The sequence below is a fragment of the Onychostruthus taczanowskii genome, unplaced genomic scaffold (genome assembly GCF_017590055.1).
Source record: "Onychostruthus taczanowskii isolate IOZ18803 unplaced genomic scaffold, ASM1759005v1 scaffold51, whole genome shotgun sequence".
NCBI lineage: Eukaryota > Metazoa > Chordata > Aves > Passeriformes > Passeridae > Onychostruthus > Onychostruthus taczanowskii.
The window spans coordinates 1,398,915-1,418,925 of NW_024502680.1; the positions used below are offsets into that span (position 1 = coordinate 1,398,915).

The window sequence follows — 20,011 nt, forward strand, 5'->3', positions numbered from 1 at the left end:
GCTGTCAAAAGATGCAATTTAAATTAACTGCTCCCTTTAACACACATGAAGCTACAAGCTAACTGCAACCAAATGAACACAGAGATGCAAACTCTTTCAAAACTTGGAGACACAAACCCCTGCGGAGGTGACAGCCTGGAGGATAAGGAGCAGCAGGAGCCACCTACCTACAGAGGGAAGTATTTCACAGGACTTGGGTGGAAGATGAGAGGTGCCAAGGCTGGCCCCTGAAGGGCTCCTTCCCTTCTCAGTGGAGACACTGGAGGGTGCTGTGTTTGCAGCCCTTTAGAACAATCCCCCGAAAGAAGCCTTGCACACCACTGCCAAAACAGCCCAGAAGTTGTGCATGACAGGATCTGAGCATCAGACACCAGACCCCCCTCCAATGTTCCCGTGCATTGAGGCCATTTCCCAGACCTTTCACGAGACAAGGCTGTTTAGCAGCTCACCGAGTTTAGGTCCAAAAGAGAAGCAGCAGTTTGCTTAGAGCTGAGGGAGACACAATTTCACCTTCATCTGCACTTCCAAAACCAAGCTAGAAATAAGCATGTTCTCTTCCTTTCAAGTTCTGTCTTCACAAAGGATCTGTAGCTCCTTCTGGAGTGGGGCACAAAGCCAGCCGGGTCTCAGCTTGCTCCCAGCATTTCCCAGGGAACTCACGAGCTGCAGGGGATGCCCTGCTGGACCAGGTAACCCCACAAACTCCGACTTTCACCTCTCCTGTCAATGCACAGGGAGGGGAGCTAAGGTATGGATAGCCATGCACACCAATTATCTGCTCCGAAGTGAAGCTTCCCTACTGTGCCTTGTATCATCACCTGCTACAAGTGCTGCAGTTTCCTTGCCAGGCTGGTACAATTCACAAGTGAAATCAAACACCCACAGCTCTGGGCAAGAGCGTCAGACTTCACAGAGCAGAGGAGGATGAGCCATCGTGCCTGTGCCCACACCTTCAGCTGCCTGCAAGCACAGAAACAAAGGCTGGGGCAGATCCTGTTTCTTTTCAGGCAGTGCCTCCATGTATGTCTTTAACCATTACTGCTGATTTCCTGTGTGTTGTCAGACCGAGTTCCCACTCACCCACTCCATTTTTCTTAGGGCACCTAGGATGGGTGTGTTTACTCAGGTGCATGCAGTTTGAATTTCTGGGACTTTTCCCCCCTTTTCTTCAGTGAAAGCAAACCCACAAAACCCCACAGAAAGCTTTGTCAGCCCAGACAAGGAAAAATCTTTGATGACAACAAAGTCCAGTGTTCCCCTGCCAGTAACATACTATCATTTCTTCTACATCACCCAAATACTTCCTTGTCCAGACATGAACTGCTCACAGTGGCAGTCACCTCCTCTGGCCTCTGGTCTGGCCAGATAACCTCTTCCCACCCATGTCCATGGCTCTCTAAAAACGCAAAGCCCAAGAGGGGTAAAAACAGGTTCCAGCTGGAAATTTTCCAGCTTTCCCATGTAATTACAGAGCATCCTTCCCAGTCCTTAGTCCTTCAGTGCTTAACTAGAAAGGGCAGTGTTGCCCCTTTTCCCCTTTCTACATGGACAGAAAGCTGTTCACTCTGGAAGCAAAGACTGCAGGAGGACAAGACTTTTGTTACAATCTAGCTGTTACTGCCCACTAACTTACACCTGGCTCTTCTAAATACCAGATTTGTCATCACTTGCACTTTATACTAGATTTTGATCTAGGCAAACAAAAAAAGGAGAAACAAAAGAGGGTTACCACTGGCTTATTTTAAGCTCTGTCACAATTCCTGTTAAACTCTGTTTAGACTGTAAATGAATCACATGTTAGATGTAGCTAAAACTGTTAGTATAACATTTGAAATTCCATGCTTTGTGCAAGACTATTGCACCTAAGTAACCAAGGGTTCTGAAAGACCTGGGGAATCTGTTGGACATTTTGTCTCCTTGTAGGAGCCTTGCAGGGGAGCAGGTGGGTTTGGGAGCCCAGGTGAGCAGACTGTGCTTCCATCCATTCCAGGAAGGGTGGCTGGGCTGGTCTCCACAGTGGGGGAGTTGGTGGAAAACAATGTTGTGAGAATTAACAGATGAAACAGCCTAGGAAAAAAGTCAGAAGCTATTGGAATCTCAACTAAACACATAGTAAGAAGGCAAATTGCTGTAGCAGATAGCTCCTTCATCCAAGGAACAGAGAGGTAGGGCTATCAAAGCCAAGGCTATTTGCCAACATTTGCACTTTATACTAGATTTTGATCTAGGCAAACCAAAAAAGGGGGGGGAAAAAGAGGGTTACCACTGGCTTATAAAGAGGGTTACCACTGGATTTAGCCAGGGCTATCTCCAAGAGTGGAGATGGGGAGAGGATTACTGTGGCTCTCCTAAGCAGCCCCTCATGGCTTTTCCTCTGTAAGCTCCCTCATTCCCTGGCAGTGAAAAGGAATGCTTTCCAAGCTGCCTTCCTTGCACTCCTGTTCTAGTGGAACGTGAGGCTCCTGAGCAGGGGTGCAAGGACCTGGACCTTCCTACCTGTATGAAATTTGTGAACACTGACACATCCAACCCATCCCAAGAGATGAGTGTGCAGAAAGCACAAGCTGAGGGCTCTCTGAACAAGCAGGGAGCAGCTGTGCCTGCAGTGGCACAAGGCTGCTACAAATCCCCAGGACCATGGGACAAGACATTTACCACACACCAAAAGCAGGCCAATGACTTCACAGGATTTATTCAAAACAGGAGAAAGCTTTCTTTACAGACCTGATGAAACACTCGAGTACAGAAGACAGGGAAGGTGTTTTCACCAACACCCTGAGATTGCAGAGCACGCTCTCCCTCCCCATCACTCCTGAATCATGGAAGTGGCAAACCTGCTCCCCAGCTATGCAGAAAAGCACACAGCAGTTGAGAGAGCCTCTCTGTTGGCCTGCAGAGGGCTGGAACTCATCTAGCAGCAGCTCTGTGGTGTTTGTGTCAATGGGTACAGCAAGTAATTCAACAATTGCAAAGGTAGAGGAGCAGAGAGATGGAAAAAGGCACCGACTTCCAGTGTGTTCTCCCATTTGTGCCAAAACCTTTCCAATAATAAAGATTCTTCTGTACCAAGCCCAGCACTGTACTGGAAAAGTAAATGATTGCTAAAATTTATTTTAAATTATTAAAAAAAAAGAAGATTAAAAACTCTTGCAATATTCACTGAATTATGAATTGCTTTCCTCTTCCTTTGCCAAAAATGTCACCTGAGTGGTTCCAGAAGTCTTACAATTTGGAAGTTCACAGACTGTTTATAAAATCAAATATTTTGGATTAGAAGTGTCGCTTATCATTACACAGCTTGACAGCATTTCCATAAATCATCCCTACTCTGAAGAGCCCCTGACTATAGGAACAAATTTTAAATGATTTTTCATGTTTCCCAATGGCCCAGGGTTTTGGCTGTCACAACCCCTTTGAAGCAAACCAAACTACGTTCATTGAATGATCCCGACTTGTGCAATCTCTGCTTAGAAAGCCTCTCCCGTGCCTCCCCTAACCCGTCATCAGATGAGATGAAGCCAGAGGTATCCACGTGCTGCAAGAGCCTGGCTCCAGTGGGAGTCCATTTATTGCAGCGACTCATGCAGGTCAGTGGCTGTACCACAGTGAGCCTTACAGCTCACAGTTGGTCAACAAAGTCCTAAGAGCAAGCCTTGCTACATGGAAGAGCTGTCAAAACACACCAGTGCTTAGACCTAACAAATCTGACAACCCTGATTTAGAAAGTGCTTTGAAAGTCAAGGAAAACTAAACACAGTAAAACCAATCTGTCAGCAATGCACTTTTCGGAAGCCAGGCAGGGTGACTTTGCCGTGAGTGTAGATGTCCTCATCCGTGCCCTGGTTCATGTGCTTCACCAAGTTCTTCTCAAACAGGAGGGGGTGGTAAGCTCCCATGGTGCAGGCGTGGTCGTGGAACTTCTGGTAATAGTGGCAGATGTCCGTCTGCCGCTTGGAAGGGAGGAATTCGTACACGTCCACTTGGTCACACAGCGTCATCATGAGCACGATGCCTGCGGGGGGACAGAGAGCAGACACCCCAGTCACACCAGAGACAGCATTAAACATTCCAGAGGGACAGGCAGCCAGCAAGGAGCGGGTTTCTGTTATTAATGTTCAGAGCAGAGGGGCACAGAACAAGTCTGGCCAGACAAGGCTCTCTTTTGAAGCCCTCCCTTGCCAAGTGTATGATCAACGTGATTTCAGCAAGTTGTTTACACTGACAGCCGTGCCAAAAGGACAATTTTTAAGAGTGCTACCATTATCTGTGACCTTCATGGAAACTTGGGTGTCTGCCAAGCGTGCACTGCAATTAGCTGATCCGAACAGCCCATCTCAAACCTGCCTGGATAAGCAGAGATGAGACCTTCACATTTGTCCCAGCTGCCTCTTGTGAGTGCAGGGAACATGGAAGGGCCTGTGCTGGGAGATGCTCGGGGAGACTGAGCAGCCTCTGCTCTTCAGGCTCCCCGGAGCAGAGCAGTGCTGCCCTCCTGTGTCTTCTCACCCGAGGACATCACACCAGGCAGTGCTGGGCACAGCCGGGTCAGATGGAAGCCACAGTTACCAGCTACTTTTCTTCTAAGTGCAAGAAATAGCAAGAATATACCAGAGAAACTGAATCAGTGTGCAACATCACAGAAAATGCACGCAGTGTCTGAGACAGCAGGGATCATGAGGAACTGTAAAACATTAAAAGAACCTAAAGTATATTTTAAACATGTCTTCATCCACCTTTTCAAACAAAAATTTTCTATCACACACAGGACTTCCAGGGAACACAGAGGTGGAAACTGGAACTCATCTATGCCCTTGAATTTGGCAAGGTGGTTTGTTTTACAAAACAAAAAGCAAGAAGAGTTGGCCTAAAGTTAAGCCCTGGAGGAACTTAAGTTGGCCTAAACTTAAGCCCTGGAGCTGTTTGACGTGTCTTCAAGCCCATAACTCCAGTTAGCAATTCTGCTGCTGAAGTCATTGACTGTGCTGTTACACAGCTGCTCTACACATATCCAAGCAATGATGCAATGATTTAGTAGGTGATGGGCCTGGCAAAAACATGAAGCAACTCTGTTTACACAGAGACAGAAAGTGCCTCTGCCCCAGCAGTGATGAACAGAGGTGGGAGCAGACAAAGGGTGGAAGCACAGCAGTTGGACAGTCTGTGGCAAACAAGACTCTGCCTCTATGCTGTGATTTCAAATACATGGAAGCTTCCCCAGAAGTTCACTCCTTTTTATTCAGCTGGTCATGAGAGCTGCTCTCCACTAAGCAGGAAAACTTTTGCAACAGCAGAATGTAAAAAGGAGTTCCTTTGCTGAGGAGAGCATATCACTGACCTTTTCAGGGCAACTATTCAGTCTGACTTTCCACAACCCCAGTAAGTCTTTATATACATACACACACATATATTTATATATAAATAATATATGGAAAAGAAACAGGCACACCCTTAGAATTCATTTACAGTAATCAGATTTATTTGCCTGACCAGATCTGAGCCTGCAGGAGACACATCCTTCCTCTTGCACTCTGTGGGAAGTGCTCTGGCACTAGAAGCTACAAATCTAGAGACCATCCCAGTGTTGCAGCCTGCTCTCCTGTTTCCACCTGGAACTGGGCCATGTTTGTGACTGCTGTTTCAGAGGGGTGCTGCAAACCACTGACTTTAATACAACTGAGCTGCTGCTCTGAAGACAGGAAGCTTAAATTTTGGCACAGGACAAACACTGTAAAAACAACTCTGATAAGCACCATAAATTTGTAGCTGTCTTTGAAAGAAGGCATCTTGGAGAGTTCCTGCCTGCAAACTGAACCGGAAGTTTAGAGGGCAATTATCTTACCAAGCATTCCTGATGATGGTGGATTAGGCTGAATATGCTCCAGGGAATTCTCCTGCAGAATGTCCCAGAGTTGCCACTGCATTTTGGGATTCAGGATATAGAAGGGCTGCTCTGGATGCGCTCTACGATACGCCTTATAGCTTTCAAAAAAGTTGTAATCTGGTTTTCTGTACCACTGCAAAACAGAAACAGATTCTTTATTTCTGGCCCACTCTACTGTAACCAACAGGAAACAAGAATGAGTGAACCTGCTGCTGCTGGGGAAGAAGATCCTGCTTACACACCCTCACTCACTGTCCCCTTGGGTCACTGTGGTGAGCTGACTCAGTAAACAGAGCAGGAAAACCCCAAATATCACTGAAGGACCACTGAATGGTAATTCAATTTCATAATTTCATTTTGCACTCCCCAACAGCAGACGACGTTGAGAACTCTGCCTTAAATGTTCCTGACCCAGATCCTTCTCCACACTGTAATTCCAAGCAGCATATTCTGCAGGTAAGAGTTCCCAGCTCAGCCTCCTGAACCAGGCTGAGATGATTTGCATCCTTAAATTTCCCCTTTCAGTAAAAACTAGGAATGTTTATGTTTTCCTAAAGTAATTTTGAGATTTTTTCCCTATGTTATAAATAGCCCATCCTGGTTTTACTGACTCTTAAACATGATGTCATAGCCCCTTATGCCTCCTGGAGCTGTGGGACCAGGAACAGAAATAAATATCAGTGAGAAAATAGGAAATGCAAAGACCTCTCAGTTACAGCCAGAATTTAAAATAAAAGTAAAGAATGGACTATTCACTCCTACCTGCTTTCACTGTGAGCCTCCAGAGCTCATCGCATATCAAACAACACTTTTTTGTACTCAAAATCAAAAGTGAATTGCCAGGGGGATTGCCCACAGATGAAAGCTGACACAGACCTTCAGAGGGTTTCCCAATCCATTCATAATGCATCAAGTATATCCCATGGCTGACTGCTGCTTGAAATATCCGAGCATCAACCATCAGCGAATCTTAGATTAACTGTCAGAGAGAGGAAATCATCCTATAATGAGACAGCTGCTGCATCCAGCAGTGTCCTCCTCCCTGTGCCATCAGCCCATGGGAAAGTACAGGTAGTGACCCATTATTCTTGGCCTAAGGCCCTTCACAGAAGCAGGCAAGTGTTTTCTTAGGAGCACTCATGCATGGGATACTCACAGAAGTACGCACTGATATATCCATAAAACAAAAAGGCAGACAAGTAAGGCCTTGGAATGAGTGATTGCCCACATTAGGAGGAAGTGGTTTAACAGAAGCACTTCAAAGCACGTGAATCTGATTTTATTTTAAAACAACTCAGCCTTACCTCATGAATTTCTGCATGATATGGTGCTGGATCCCAGACAATTAAAATTCCAGTGTTATATAAAGGTTCCCTCAGGAACTGCTGCTCTTCAACAGTTACAAGCTTGGAAAACAACAACAGATACAATGATATGCAGTATATTATCAGAATTAGCAGGCAGCCAAGCAATAAAACACACCTAAAAATTGCCAGACCCTCCCACTGCTGGTTACTGAGCACGGCCCACTGTGTGCAGCCAGCAATCCCCTTCCAACCCAAGCCAGTCCTGCCTAGCAGCAAAGGACTTTGTGGAGAGTCAGAACAGAAGCTGCCATAATGCTTTCCAAGGTTTTCCATCCATCTCCAGTAACACACTAAGGACAGCAGCTGCAGAGTGACCCAGCCTGTGTGAGGATCCCAGCACCACGACAGCAGAAGCAGGAGGAACAGCAGCTGCTGCCAGCAGTCACCAGGACAGTCCAGGCAGAGCCTAATGCAAATACACTGCTGGATCTATCGAGAACCTTCATTTAACCCAAAAAAAAAGGCCTGCAGATGGGTGGTTTCTCCTCAGCAACAGGATCCCAGGCAGCCAGTGCTCAGCCTGCTGAGACCACCAGTGCAAGAGATGAGAGACTACAGCATACCCAGCCAATCCTGCCTTGTGCCAAGCCCCTCCATCACCTCTGTAGGGCAGGGAGAGGACAGCTCAGGCAGGGGAGGTTGGAATCTCCTGAGAGCAGCAAAGAGAAGGAAAGCTTCAAACAGAGTTCTCTCCATACTGTGGACATAACCACCACTGCTTGGGACACCCAAGGGTAACCCAGGTTTGCAGGAGAAAGAAAACAATCCTAATCAAACAATTTATCTTCTGTCCTCCCCACTCACCCAAAGCCATGACCTGTACAGACACAGCTCGTAAACATTGTAATCATAAATCATAACAATCAGCTCCCATTTGTCCTCATTTTCTCCACAGATCTAATTATGATCTAGCCAATTAGTCCTCAAGCATCCTGGCTGCCTCAGCAGCTGGCTGCCTGCATGGCTGTCCCAAATAACCAGAGTACAAGGATGCTGCAGGCAGCCCAGATGGGAATTATTCCAAAAGCAAAAAGTTTCCTCACATCTGTTCTTAACTCCACGGGATTAGGCCTTGGCCTTGACCACATGCACTGCCTGGTTTAATTTCCTTACAGTAGCTAAAATATCTAGGTCACTGACAGCTGGAGTGTGCAGTGCTGCAGGTGTGAGTATCTGCCTGCACCCTGTGGACACCTGGGGCAAAAAGGGGCACAGCAGCTGGCACCAGCCATCCCCTCAACTGGGCACAGGTGGGATGGAGCACTGCAAAGGAGCAGGGATGTGGAGAGGGGCACGTGCACTTTATTTTCATGTTGTTGTTTCCATAGCCATGCCAGCTGGCAGAAGCACACAAACCCCGAGACAGCTGTGACAGGCACAAAAGCAAAGGGACAGGAAACCAGGTGGGGAGCACCTCCACAGCTCTAGTGTGTCCTCCCACACACTGCCTGCTAGCTATCAGTCACTTACCCTGTCTGCTGAAAGAATCTGGCTCCCCGTTTACCCTGTGTCCATTTGTTTTTTAATAGCAACTGACTCTTTCTAAGTAAAATTCATTTCAATTACTACATGACTGACTTGTCTTGCCCAGATTTTTGATCCTAATTAGTTAAGTGATCTGTTGGTTTTCTGATTTCTTCTTTAGCCAGTTCACTGTGTAACAGTATCCTGTTAATACAGTCCCTATCCTCTTAGTACATTTATTGGCCATATCACAAGGATTTCCTTCTTTCCTGCTACCAGCAGTCAATGTCCTGCAATCTAAACATGCTCTCCTTTCCCACCACAGCCTTCCTCCATTCCACTGATGTGCTATCTCCTTTCTCTTCCTCCCTGCAGACTGTTAGTGCCAATAACAGCAAAGGCAGCCAAAGCAGAGAGTGTTCCCTGTGACTGCAAGAAGCCAGCCCAGGAGAACTGGAAACAAGGGTTGGGAAGAACCAAGTACTCTGGCCCTTGGTCAGCTGTGCAGAAAGGAGCTGTGTCCTCCAGCATGACATTGGCACACCCTCACCTGTACTTCTGCCCTTGTTTTTACAAGATGTGACAGCTTTCCCAGGGCAAATCAATGCCTTGTGTCAGACTGCAGGAAAACATGCCATTAAAAAAGCAGCAATACTGATGAACCAGTCAAGGCCTGAGAAAATAAATGAGGCAACATTAAATAAATTCTTTATTTAGAACGACCACAAAGCTTGTGGGCCTACAAGCATATCCTCAGATCCAGAGGTCCCAAATTTCTTGCCTTCTTGTCAGTACCAATCCATTAATCTTTCTCTATGCACACAGATGTACAAGATACTTCACTCTACTGTTAAAAACATCTGCCCCCATGTATGTCCTAGAGACTGGCCAGAAAATTACAGAAAAGTATCTTAAAATAATTGTTAAGAAACTCAGGGCCACTGGCCATGTGTGCCACAGAGATATTACTCAATACAGAGCAGCTTTGACAGATCAGATTCAGGAGATCCCATTTCCTTCACTTTGGCAGCAGACTGAGGTTGATCAGCAGTAAGAGCCAAAATAAAAGCAGCCAATCCCCAAACCCATTCCTTTTCCCAGTTATAACACAAGAAAAGCCAGCCCAGAACAAGAACAAATTACAGCTTGTCCAGTACCTGATGCCTGTAAGAGCTCTGGGCAAGGCCAGATAAGGCACAGCTCCTGCAGCGAGCTAAAAGGAGAACGTGATCAGGCCACCCCACTAACAAGAAGGTTTAATTGATGTCACCAAGACTGAAAACAGCACTGAACCATTCAAAGTGCAAGTAAAAACACGTAAGAAAACCAGGCTTCCAATCCAATGGTCTCTGAAGTTAACAAACTGCAGTCAGAGCTGCTCAGTTTAGAAACCCCAGATGAGAGACTCCTGCACTATACATATGGAAAACGTCTTTTTCCCTGGTCAGCAGCCAGATCAACGCTGCCTTCTGAGTCAACTTCAGCCTCTAAAAACTGCAGCAATATTGTTCTCCCTGTAACTGAAGTTTCCTAAGCTGGGGTCTCCTTTCAGAGGGAACATCACCCATGACTGCAGGCTGATCTGCATGGAGAACAGAAGCACTATAATGACATGGCTGTAACTCCACGTGGTCCAAAGTAGGAGAATCCACAAGGAGAGTCACATCACAGCTGTACAACCACACAGTTACCCTCCTCCCTGAGCAGATAACACTGATAGCACATAGGTCATGCACATATTTTCTCTTCATATCACTGTAAGCTTGGCCATGAGCACATCCTCCAGAGAAAGTTTGCTTAAGTGATAACACCTATCTGACATCAGAAAAATACACAGAGACAGGAAAGATAAAAAAAAAAGAAAAATGTCAAACAGGGCACAGAAGGCAGCAGTCAGATCTGTCTGCTCAAACCAGACTGGCTCAGAAAGGACAAACTGTCACACTTCTGACTGGGGGCTTAATGCAGGGGAACAAGATGCAGCAAGCAACAGCAAAGAGCATGGCAGCAAGTGGAGAGTGACCCAAGAGCTGAAAGAGGTAGCAACAGCATTCACACAAGAAGCAAGAATATCCATTAAAAGACGTACAAAATGAAGTTGGCAAACTGGTTACATATTAGCTCTGTCTTCTTGCCTTTGAAGAGGATGGTCAACCTCCTGCTGCTGTTTTGAGAAACTACAAACCTGGTTACACAGCAGCATCCACGCTCTCCACATACAGAGGCAGGTGAGAAAACTCCTGGCCTACAAATCTTAATTTTGGTAAGGAAAAGAAACTGCCTTTTTGGTTCAGGCTTACAAAAGCTACACTTCAGCCACTCATCTCTCTCTCAGTTCCTCAGCCTTCATGTGCCTACAACCTCTTTCTCCTCTTGTGGGGTGAGGAGATGCTTGAACTCAGTGCTGCACCAGGTCTGTTCATCAAATGGCTCCTGACCCATTCAGTCCTCCTCCATTCTCTCACCAGCACATTCTACTGAGATTTCCCCTTTTGTCTGCATGTCTACACTTGAAGATTCCTCCCCCCAGAAAGAATAACCATGAAGGGTAACAGGTCTATGGAGGAAAGGTGCAAACACTCTGAGATGTGCCTACAAGAGAAAGAGTCTCACTGTGTTCCTGGACAAGTGGCAGACTGACTCTGCTAATGCACTGTGGCACATGGCTCCAACCCTGGAGAGTTTGGCCAAAGGGAATCAGCAAAGGGACCCCTTGGTACTTACATGGAGCTCTCAGAGGCAGGGAAGATTTAACTCTGTGAGCAAGGCCTTGCATTAAAGGCACTTTTTGCCATGCTCTGCAATGAGGTCCTGGACCCACCAGAGCCCATCCCTCTCCTGGCTGTGCACAGGCTACAGCTTTACAGGTGGGTCTTTTGTCTTCAGCCATGTAGCAGCCCTCGTTAATGTGGTAACCTGCAGAGTCTGCAGCCTTGCTGGGCAGTAAAGAAAGACTGTTCTTTTATTCAAAGCCATAGAAACATTCTTCATACCCATCTCTGGGGCAGGCACAAGTCATCCCTTGGCACACCCCTCCTCACTGACCTGCACTGGCTGAACTGTGGTGCTGTTCCTGCCTCTCACCCCAAGGGCACACAATCAGCATGGAGCTGGTCTTCCTGTGCCTACACAGAGCCTTTGAGCAAAGACAAAACACAGATTGCTTTGTGCCTGCTGTAAATCACAAGCAGGTTTCTGCAAGTTTGCAAGTGCATGCCAATGCCACTGCAGTCACCTCAGATTTACCAACTGTCCCCATTCCAAGGAGAGGCATCCCCATCCTACAGCCACGTGCTAGGGACTGGAGAAATCAGATGGTCAGATGTTCTTCCCAGCTCCCAGACAATGCAGCTACACAGCTGTGCCATGCCTGGCCTGCTTGGTGCACACTCCTCAGACCTACCTGGGAATTCACAAGACGAATTGTTGTCTTCTGCCCCACATCATCTTGAAAGCCCCTGACAGGAGCCCCATTGAACCGCAGGATGGCGTCGTGGCTGTCTGAAAGCCAAACAGAGGGAAAACCTGTGAGCCAACAACTGGGTTTGAGTGATAACACAAACAAGTGACATTATTCACCTGCACTCCTAGTACCGTCTCGTTAATCCCTGGCTTTCAATGTAACATTAGAAGTAGCAAGTCAGATTCTTTGGGGGAAGGTGTGGCTCCAACTTTATGACCAATACACTCTACTCTCTAAAACTACAACCAGCTGCCAGGTTGAGAGCACGACCATAGCATTTGCTCTCCCTCTTCCTCCTTCCAAACACTTTACCAGGAGATAGACCAGTAATTAATTTACCATATGGCTAGCTTCAAACCAAGAAACTAGGAAGCAGTAGCAAGACAGCATCCTCTCTTCCAGCCTGGAGGTTGACCAGCTCCAGAAACATGTAAACCAACCACAGTGGAAAGCCAAGCTGACCTCAGCCTGCCAGCATGCCTCCCACAGAAATAAACCCACTGCTGTGCCTTCAACAGACATAGCTTCTTACATGCCTTGGCATTCACTGCATTTTCCTCTGCTGGCATCATCTCTCAAGATAGCACAGCACTCCTCCAGCACCCTCCTCTGCCTTGGCACAGCCAGCCAGGCCACTGTAACATCCTAGAGTCCTGCTGCTGCTGTGACATGAAGGGAGGTTGTGCTTGTCAGCCTGGCTCCTCCCTTGTGGCCTTGTGGCTGCAGTTGGGTAGGACACGTTCCCTGTGAGCAGAGGGGCTGAGCTAAGGAAGCAGGGCAATCTTTCCTGCATTCACACTGAGGCCACAGGACTGCAACACACAGCATGTGCAGTCAGGGTCTGTGGGAACTGCCAAGTTCTAGGGCAGAAGGACCCACCTGGTCCAGAACTGGGTCTTTTTGAGATAATTTTCTTGAAAATGGGAGTGTTCTAACATGCAATGCTGGAGGATCAGTAATCCCTGGCAGCAAAGACTGATTTCTCAATTTTATTTCTCCTGGACAAGTGGGGCTTCTTAAGAGCCCTTCCAAAGCACCATCCAAAACCAAGGAAGGTGATTTTCTGGAAAAGTGTCTCCATGCTGAGAAGTGGCTCTGTGGTTTCCACTGCAGACCCTTAGCTCCACATCCTGCCTTGAACTAACGCAATACAGGGTTATGATTTCCCCATCTGTAACTTCAGCCAGACACCAAGCATTCCTAGGCCCAAAGTTTGCACATTAAAAGGGTGTTTAGTGACTGCTCAGGCAGAGTAGCTGACTCTCTGTCTCCAGGTGGTTGTGCTACACTGGGTATCTCTCACATCAGATTTTTCAGTGGCAATTTATAACCTTCAATAATACCAAGAGCACAGTAAAAGGTCGTTTACAACCCTGTGCTGCTCTGTCAGCCTCCCTTACTTTATCTAATTGCTAATTTGATATCTTAACATGATTACATAGAACAAATATTTCATGGAGTAACAACTCAGCAATCCATTGTGCTCATTAACACAAATATTTAATTTTAAGCTTGTAAGATTTAGTACCTTTGCGACAACTTCCTCCAACAACACCACAACATTTCCTACATGGCAAAAGTGAGGAAAACAGTACAGAAATACACTGGTTGCTCCTGAATCCTTAACACTTCCTCTGCCTAGCTCAAGGCTGCAAGTGCTCAAACTCTGCAGAAGCACTAGCAGAGTTAAGTGCTTGAGCAGAAGGGTGAAAGCTTGTGACCCAGGCACAAGAAACACAGGGCAAAGACACCAGCAGGGGTTAATGGCATTTGACTCAGGCACACTACACAGTGACCTCCCCAGCATCCATCCCTTGTGACCTGGAACAAACCAGTGCTTCAGTGTGGGGAGGGCTCAGAGAGTGGCTGTGGGAACAATGAAAGGGCTTTGCCTGTCTGACATCTGTGCTGGAGCCAAAGCACAGCCCACCCCGCTTGGCTGCTCCCATACCCAATGCAGAGGTGCAGGGACTGCATTCCAACACTCCAGAACATCACCTCCCACTCCTGTGAGGGTCTCCTTCCAGAGCAACAAGCACTGGCAGTAATGCTGGAGCCTAACACAGACAGCCCTGGGCACAAGCCAGCTGAGCTGGGGAAGCTGTTCAACAGAAGGTCACTTCTGTGCAAACCTTTAGCTCTGAACTCCAAGAGGCACCCAAACAACCTGAGACAGGTACTTGAAAAGGAAGAACTGCTTTCCCAAGTCTTGACCCATCTCACTTCAAGCACTCCTAAGAGACAGAAACAACTACATCAACCAACTCCCCCCTGCAATTTGTACCAGGAGGCAATGCTGTTCTTCAATGCATATTTCATAGCATTTTAACACATTTCCAACTGATCAACCTCACTCTAGCTCCTGCTCACCTGCCCATGGACACAGAGGAGTCTCGGGGAGAACTTCTGAGCAAGTACCAGAACTCAACACAGTCTCCCAAAAGGGACTATGATTCTGAAGGCTTTGCCAAAGTTGTCCATGAATGACATATTAAAATCTATCCATCTATCTGTTTCAAAAGATGAAGGCTTCTTACAGCTTAGTGCAGGCCAAAGGGACCTGATCCAACAGACAACTTATGAACACACCAAAGCCTGCAAACAATTTCCACTTGACAGAAAACTCCCAGACTTTAAAACTTCTCCTTCAGCTGCAGGCTCTGAAGAATTTTCTGCCTGGTACAAAATCCTGAGTTGAAGACTGAAGAGTTGGTTTCCCTAGCATGCTGCTTTTGTAAAGACACAAAATGCTTTGACATCAAAACATGCTTCTTTATAATTCACAGTAAAAAACCAAAGCTTTGGCAGTTATTAATTAATGCATTAACTTCAGGTAAATATGGTTAGATGAGACTGCAAAGCATCACCAAACTTCATCCAAAGAGTTAAATCCCTGTAAAGCCTTTTGATGGTCTTCTGGGCCACTCAAATTCAGCCAGCTGCCTTATGGCTCAGAATGAAGTAGTACCACTTTTGGAAAGCCTTGAGCAAGAATTGCAGAATCAATGAGGCTGGAAGGGACCTCTGAAGATTGTCTGTGCCCAGCTCTCAGCTCAACACAGACTGCTCAGGGCTATGTCCAGAAGGGTTTTTCCCCTTTATCATTTTCTTTAATTTCTTCTCTGAAAATATCTTCCAGTGTGAAATTTTTTCTGACTGCGCAATAAGCATTACACAACCCACCCCAAACCCTCTCAAGAAACAAACACCTGAGGAACCAAGACTGCTCTCTGGTATCCAATATTTGTGTGACCCTCCAGTGATGCCAAAAGGATCACAAAAATCAAAAGGACTTGCTAGAATACAGTCACCTATTACTCCCATCTCCAGCTAGGCTGAAATATTTACCGACTTTAGAAGTTTAACATTTCCACTTGTTTTAACCCTTTTGACCACAAGAGACTTATCAGTAATTGCTTGACAGCAATACTGACTTCTACTCAGCCCAAGTTATAAACAATGATATTTAACTTCATGCAAACTGAAAAATACCAACCTATCTCTTGTCCCAAGCGAGATGATTTCAGAGACCCTGCTGAGGACACGACAGCACAGCGACCCAGGTGTCCCACTGCTTCACTGAGGCTTTTCCCTGGCAAGTACTGCTGCCACTCAGAGGTACGGAAAGGACCATCCGACCTCTGGATCATGGTCACATTGACTCTGTCCCGCAGCTGGCACAGCAACTTCTCTGGGCTGAGCTTAGCATTCCTCTTCCCGTTGTAAGTCACATTGTACTTGTTCATGGCCAGGTAGTTTTTCCTGACCTTCTGCAGCCTGGGTATGAGATTTCTGGATGAGCTGTCCTTATCCCATACCTTCCCAAAGGCTGCTTTCTTGGACTTTTCAGCTGTTTCAGACGTGCTACCTTTTACTTTGTTTTGGGGACCAAGCCACATTTTGGATACCTGCCCCAGTTCACTGGCTGCTTCATGGAAAAGGCCTTGTGATTTAACAGTGTTCCATTTCTCCAAGCTCCTATGCCCCTGCAAATCATCATTCCTGGTCTTCAAAGGATCATAGTAGCTTCTTCTGGTTTCTCTCCACAGGCAAACTGTCAGTGCTACCAGTACCACCACAAGAACACACATGAACTTTTTCAGCACATTGATGTGAACCATAGTGCACGGTGCATCCCCAGATGGGACACTGGAAGCTTGCCCTGGGAAAAGGAAACAGCTCAGTCAGGCTGCAGGCACAGGTAAAATCATGGAGATCTATGTGCAGTGGGAGGGGAGAGAGACAACATCAGGGTAATTCTAAAATTTCAGGCTGTTCAAAGATCTCATTTCAAAGTCTACCACCTCAAACACCAAACAGAAAGACCTGAGCTGGCTATCAGCCATCACATGCTATGTAATGGTGACCTGAGGCCACTGCCACTCAAACGTTTTTTCTACTCCCTTCCACAAGTGACAGCTAAATTTAACACTGCCAGTATCATACCAGCAAGCAGGGTAAGTCTCCACACTGCTTTGCTTCATCTCCATCCCTGACAGTCAACATCCAAATGCCAAAAAATGCACTTCCAGAACTGAGTTTTTACTTGACCACAGGCTTTAACATTGATGAAGAACATTATAAAGCACAGAACTGGAAACAAAAAAAAAAAAAAGCTCTAAGTTCATGTGCACCAGGAGCTTCAGCAGCCTGGTACTTTGGTGACTTTCCAGGGAACTGCTGCAAGTCTGCAGTGGGCTGAGTGCAGTCTCAACATCAAACCTCACTGAACATCTGCTGGAAGCCACTCAAGCCCCAGTAGGGTTTGGGGCATGTTGGGGCTCATTGGATGAACATGACTCCAGGTAAGTTACCTCTGGAGAAAGCAAAGCCAGATGCTGTTGTACAGCACTGCCTGCCCTGGTATGCACTGCCTCACACTAGCAGATACCTCCAGATCCCACCAAGTCAAAAAAGTGGGAATCCAATATGATGACTGCCCAAAAAGCAGCTCAAACTAGGCTGATTTATGGGGGAGGGGGGCTGGTGTATAAAATACACACTGATGCATAAACCTCTCACAAGCAGCACACAGGACCACAAAAGACAGGATGGCAGCTGCTCATTTCCCTACATGGCTGCCCCAGATGTGTCCAAATGCATGGGAAGAGTATGGAGACTCCAGGTGTCCTCAGGAGACTACCACATGCAGATCACTGCCATTCCCAGAGAGGCACCAGCAGCAACTTCCTCCCTGAGTAACCTGCTGAGAGCAAGCCCTGCAATGCTGGACTGCTGAGAGCTTACTGAGCTGCAAACACTACCTGTGGATAAAGCAGCAGCTCTCCAGCTCAAGTCATTTTTGGCTGTTGGCAGATTTTCCTCCGAGGGCTTAAGCAGGATATCCCAAAACAACAGTTCTGTGATGTGCTGAAGAGTTCAAGAAATACCTGCAAAAAAGAAGAGGAAAAAAGAAAACATATTAAGGAAAAACCTTGAAGTTCTAGAGATGAGCAAGTATTGCCTCAGATAAACCCTGTGGTCCCAAAGAAGCTGTTACCAAAGCCTGGAAGGACAGCAGCAAACACATTAACACCACATAAGCATTTCAAATGTCTAAATGCCCACTCGAAAGGGACATCTTTCCTCTTTATCTGAAATCTGCTCCCAGCTAGAACAGACTCACAGGCTGCCTGCTCTCTGGGTCCACCAGAGCAACCAGATCCACCCTGAGCACCAGATACGCCCAAAATACAGTGAAGGAAATAACCTCATGATGGTGGTTCACACACTGAAAGGGAAAAAGAAAGAAAAAGCTAACTTTCCCCAGGGAACTTTCTTACTGCCTATCCTTGAGTAATTCAGGCACTCCTGCAGAGAAGACTCCCTGCTCTTTTGGAACAAGACACATGGAAAGCTGATAAAAAAAATGTATCTTAATCCATAAATCTTCACAAAATAGATAAATGTGTTTTAGACTTTACAGTTTCACTCTGACAAGGAAATGCAGCAAGAGAAAGGGAGATTTGACAGTATTAGCTGAGAAATCAACAAAGTAGCTTGCTTTTACAGGAAGTCTGAGTCAATACAATGTCACATGAGCTAAATTACAAACGTTATTCTTTACGAGACTAAATACTAAATTATTAAAGCATCCTAATGATGAAAACTTATATTTTAACTTTATTAAGGAACAAATATTTTTTTACAGAGAACTCCACAATGAAAAAGCAAATATTGCTGTGTTCCAGTTCTTAAACAACAGCAACAAAAAGATCCAAGCAACACAAGTAGCTCCAGCTTTTATTGAAGTTATTTGCTCTGCCTTGACAGACTGTATATATTTTCATTTCCTTAAGTACAAATGCACTAGAAGGGCACCCTGAAGTCTTTTTGAACCAGGAGAGGTAGAGCAGTCTGGCCTCAGAGGTGGGGCACCAGAGGGGATGCAGGGCACCCCTGTGCTCTGTTCTGTGAGGAGTAAGGTTCCCTCCTGCCATCCCCTCTGCATCTGGGACCCACAGGGACAACGCACTCGGGGCCTGCCCCGTGCCAGGGAGAGCAAAAGGCACCATGTGAAGGCAGCTGACTGCAAAGCCGTGTGCTGATGGGGAAAGCTGTGCTGAGTCAGCCTCCACACTGTCAGGGCTCTGCTGGCAAACCACACACACAGCAATGCTTTCCAAATCCAGAGGAACACCAAAGCAGAGCTGTCCTGTGTCAGCTTAGTGCCGAACTGAGACACCTCCCTCTGGGCACCACACAGCCCCCAGCCTGACTTTGTCCATGCTGAATGCCTTTACAAGAGGCAAGGATCTGGCTTCCAGAAAACCCAACTAAGACCTTCTGTGCAGGGGGGACAGAGCCTCAGCACTGCTGGGGGTGCCCAGCAGCCTTCCACCCTGCAGAGCAGAGCTCCTTGCTCCAGGCCCTGAAGGACTCTGCCCTGACTTCAAAAACTTCTGAGGGGTTTCCAGGTGGAGGTGACAGCAGGCACATCTCAGTAACCATCCGCTTTTGCTTCTCACACTTGAATCATCTAGAGGGGTGGCAGGTTCATTACAGTGAAACAGCTCTCTGCAAGTTCCTGCTGAGACACTCCTTGTGGTGGTGCACAGCTCAGGATGCCCAGCAAGTCACAACAACTCCTCTCCTTTCCAGGCCACTCAAGGGCACCTGGAGAACTCCTCTTCTGCACAAATTATCCCCACCTTTGACTGTACACGCTGCTGCAATGTGAACAGTTAGTCTGCTTTGATTTTTAAGCTGGCAAAGTAGGCTCTGCAAACATGTTTTAGCAGAGCCACAACATTTCAAGATACCTTCTGTTCCCCATGGATACTTTGCAATTCAGCTTAATTATTACTACTACTTCACATGATAGGATTTTATTTTATTTTATTTGCACAAGCAGTGCCCTAAGATGGGATCCTTCTCAAGCATTCTTTCACCAAATCTCTGTTGTGGAGAAGAGAAGAATCTGCTCTTCCTGGCAAAGTAGGATAGCCCACAAGTGGCTGCTTGTGTGCACTTCTGTCTGGCAGTGGTCAGTACAAAGGTACTTTTCCAAAGGTGTTGGAAGCTTGCCACATACACAAAATACAAGGTGACAGCTATGAGTATGAAGAAAGGACAAAAAAAAATCCCCTAAACCTAGAAAAATACAAATAAAACATATCAAACAAATAGCTGTCCCCCTGAAACCCAGAACCTGACACAGCTGTAGGGTACAGCACTGGCTGGCATGTTAAGCCCACACAGCAAGTCCTCTGTGGATAAGTTAATACTGCGCAGAGAACAAGTGAGGAACATGATATCTTCAAGGCAGTCACATTCTGTCCACACATTCTAATACTTAACCTTTATTGTCCAATTATCTCAGTGGTCTCAGATCTT

General features: G+C 46.5%; 1 protein-coding gene across 6 annotated transcripts in view; it reads right to left on the minus strand.

Annotated features, from left to right (window-relative positions):
* Window positions 1–2,668: 2,668 nt before the first annotated feature.
* Window positions 2,669–20,011, minus strand: part of ST6GAL1 (ST6 beta-galactoside alpha-2,6-sialyltransferase 1) — a 45,507-nt gene continuing 28,164 nt past the window's right edge. For all 6 annotated transcript variants that reach the window (XM_041416404.1, XM_041416398.1, XM_041416403.1 and 3 more), the window contains 6 exons: window positions 17,440–17,565; window positions 15,672–16,337; window positions 12,116–12,213; window positions 7,186–7,287; window positions 5,840–6,014; window positions 2,669–4,012 (listed from right to left, as the gene is read on the minus strand). In XM_041416404.1, coding sequence (XP_041272338.1) covers window positions 3,771–4,012; window positions 5,840–6,014; window positions 7,186–7,287; window positions 12,116–12,213; window positions 15,672–16,296 — 1,242 coding nt within the window. In that variant the 5' untranslated portion in view covers window positions 16,297–16,337; window positions 17,440–17,565 and the 3' untranslated portion in view covers window positions 2,669–3,770. The remainder of the gene's footprint in view (window positions 4,013–5,839; window positions 6,015–7,185; window positions 7,288–12,115; window positions 12,214–15,671; window positions 16,338–17,439; window positions 17,566–20,011) is intronic.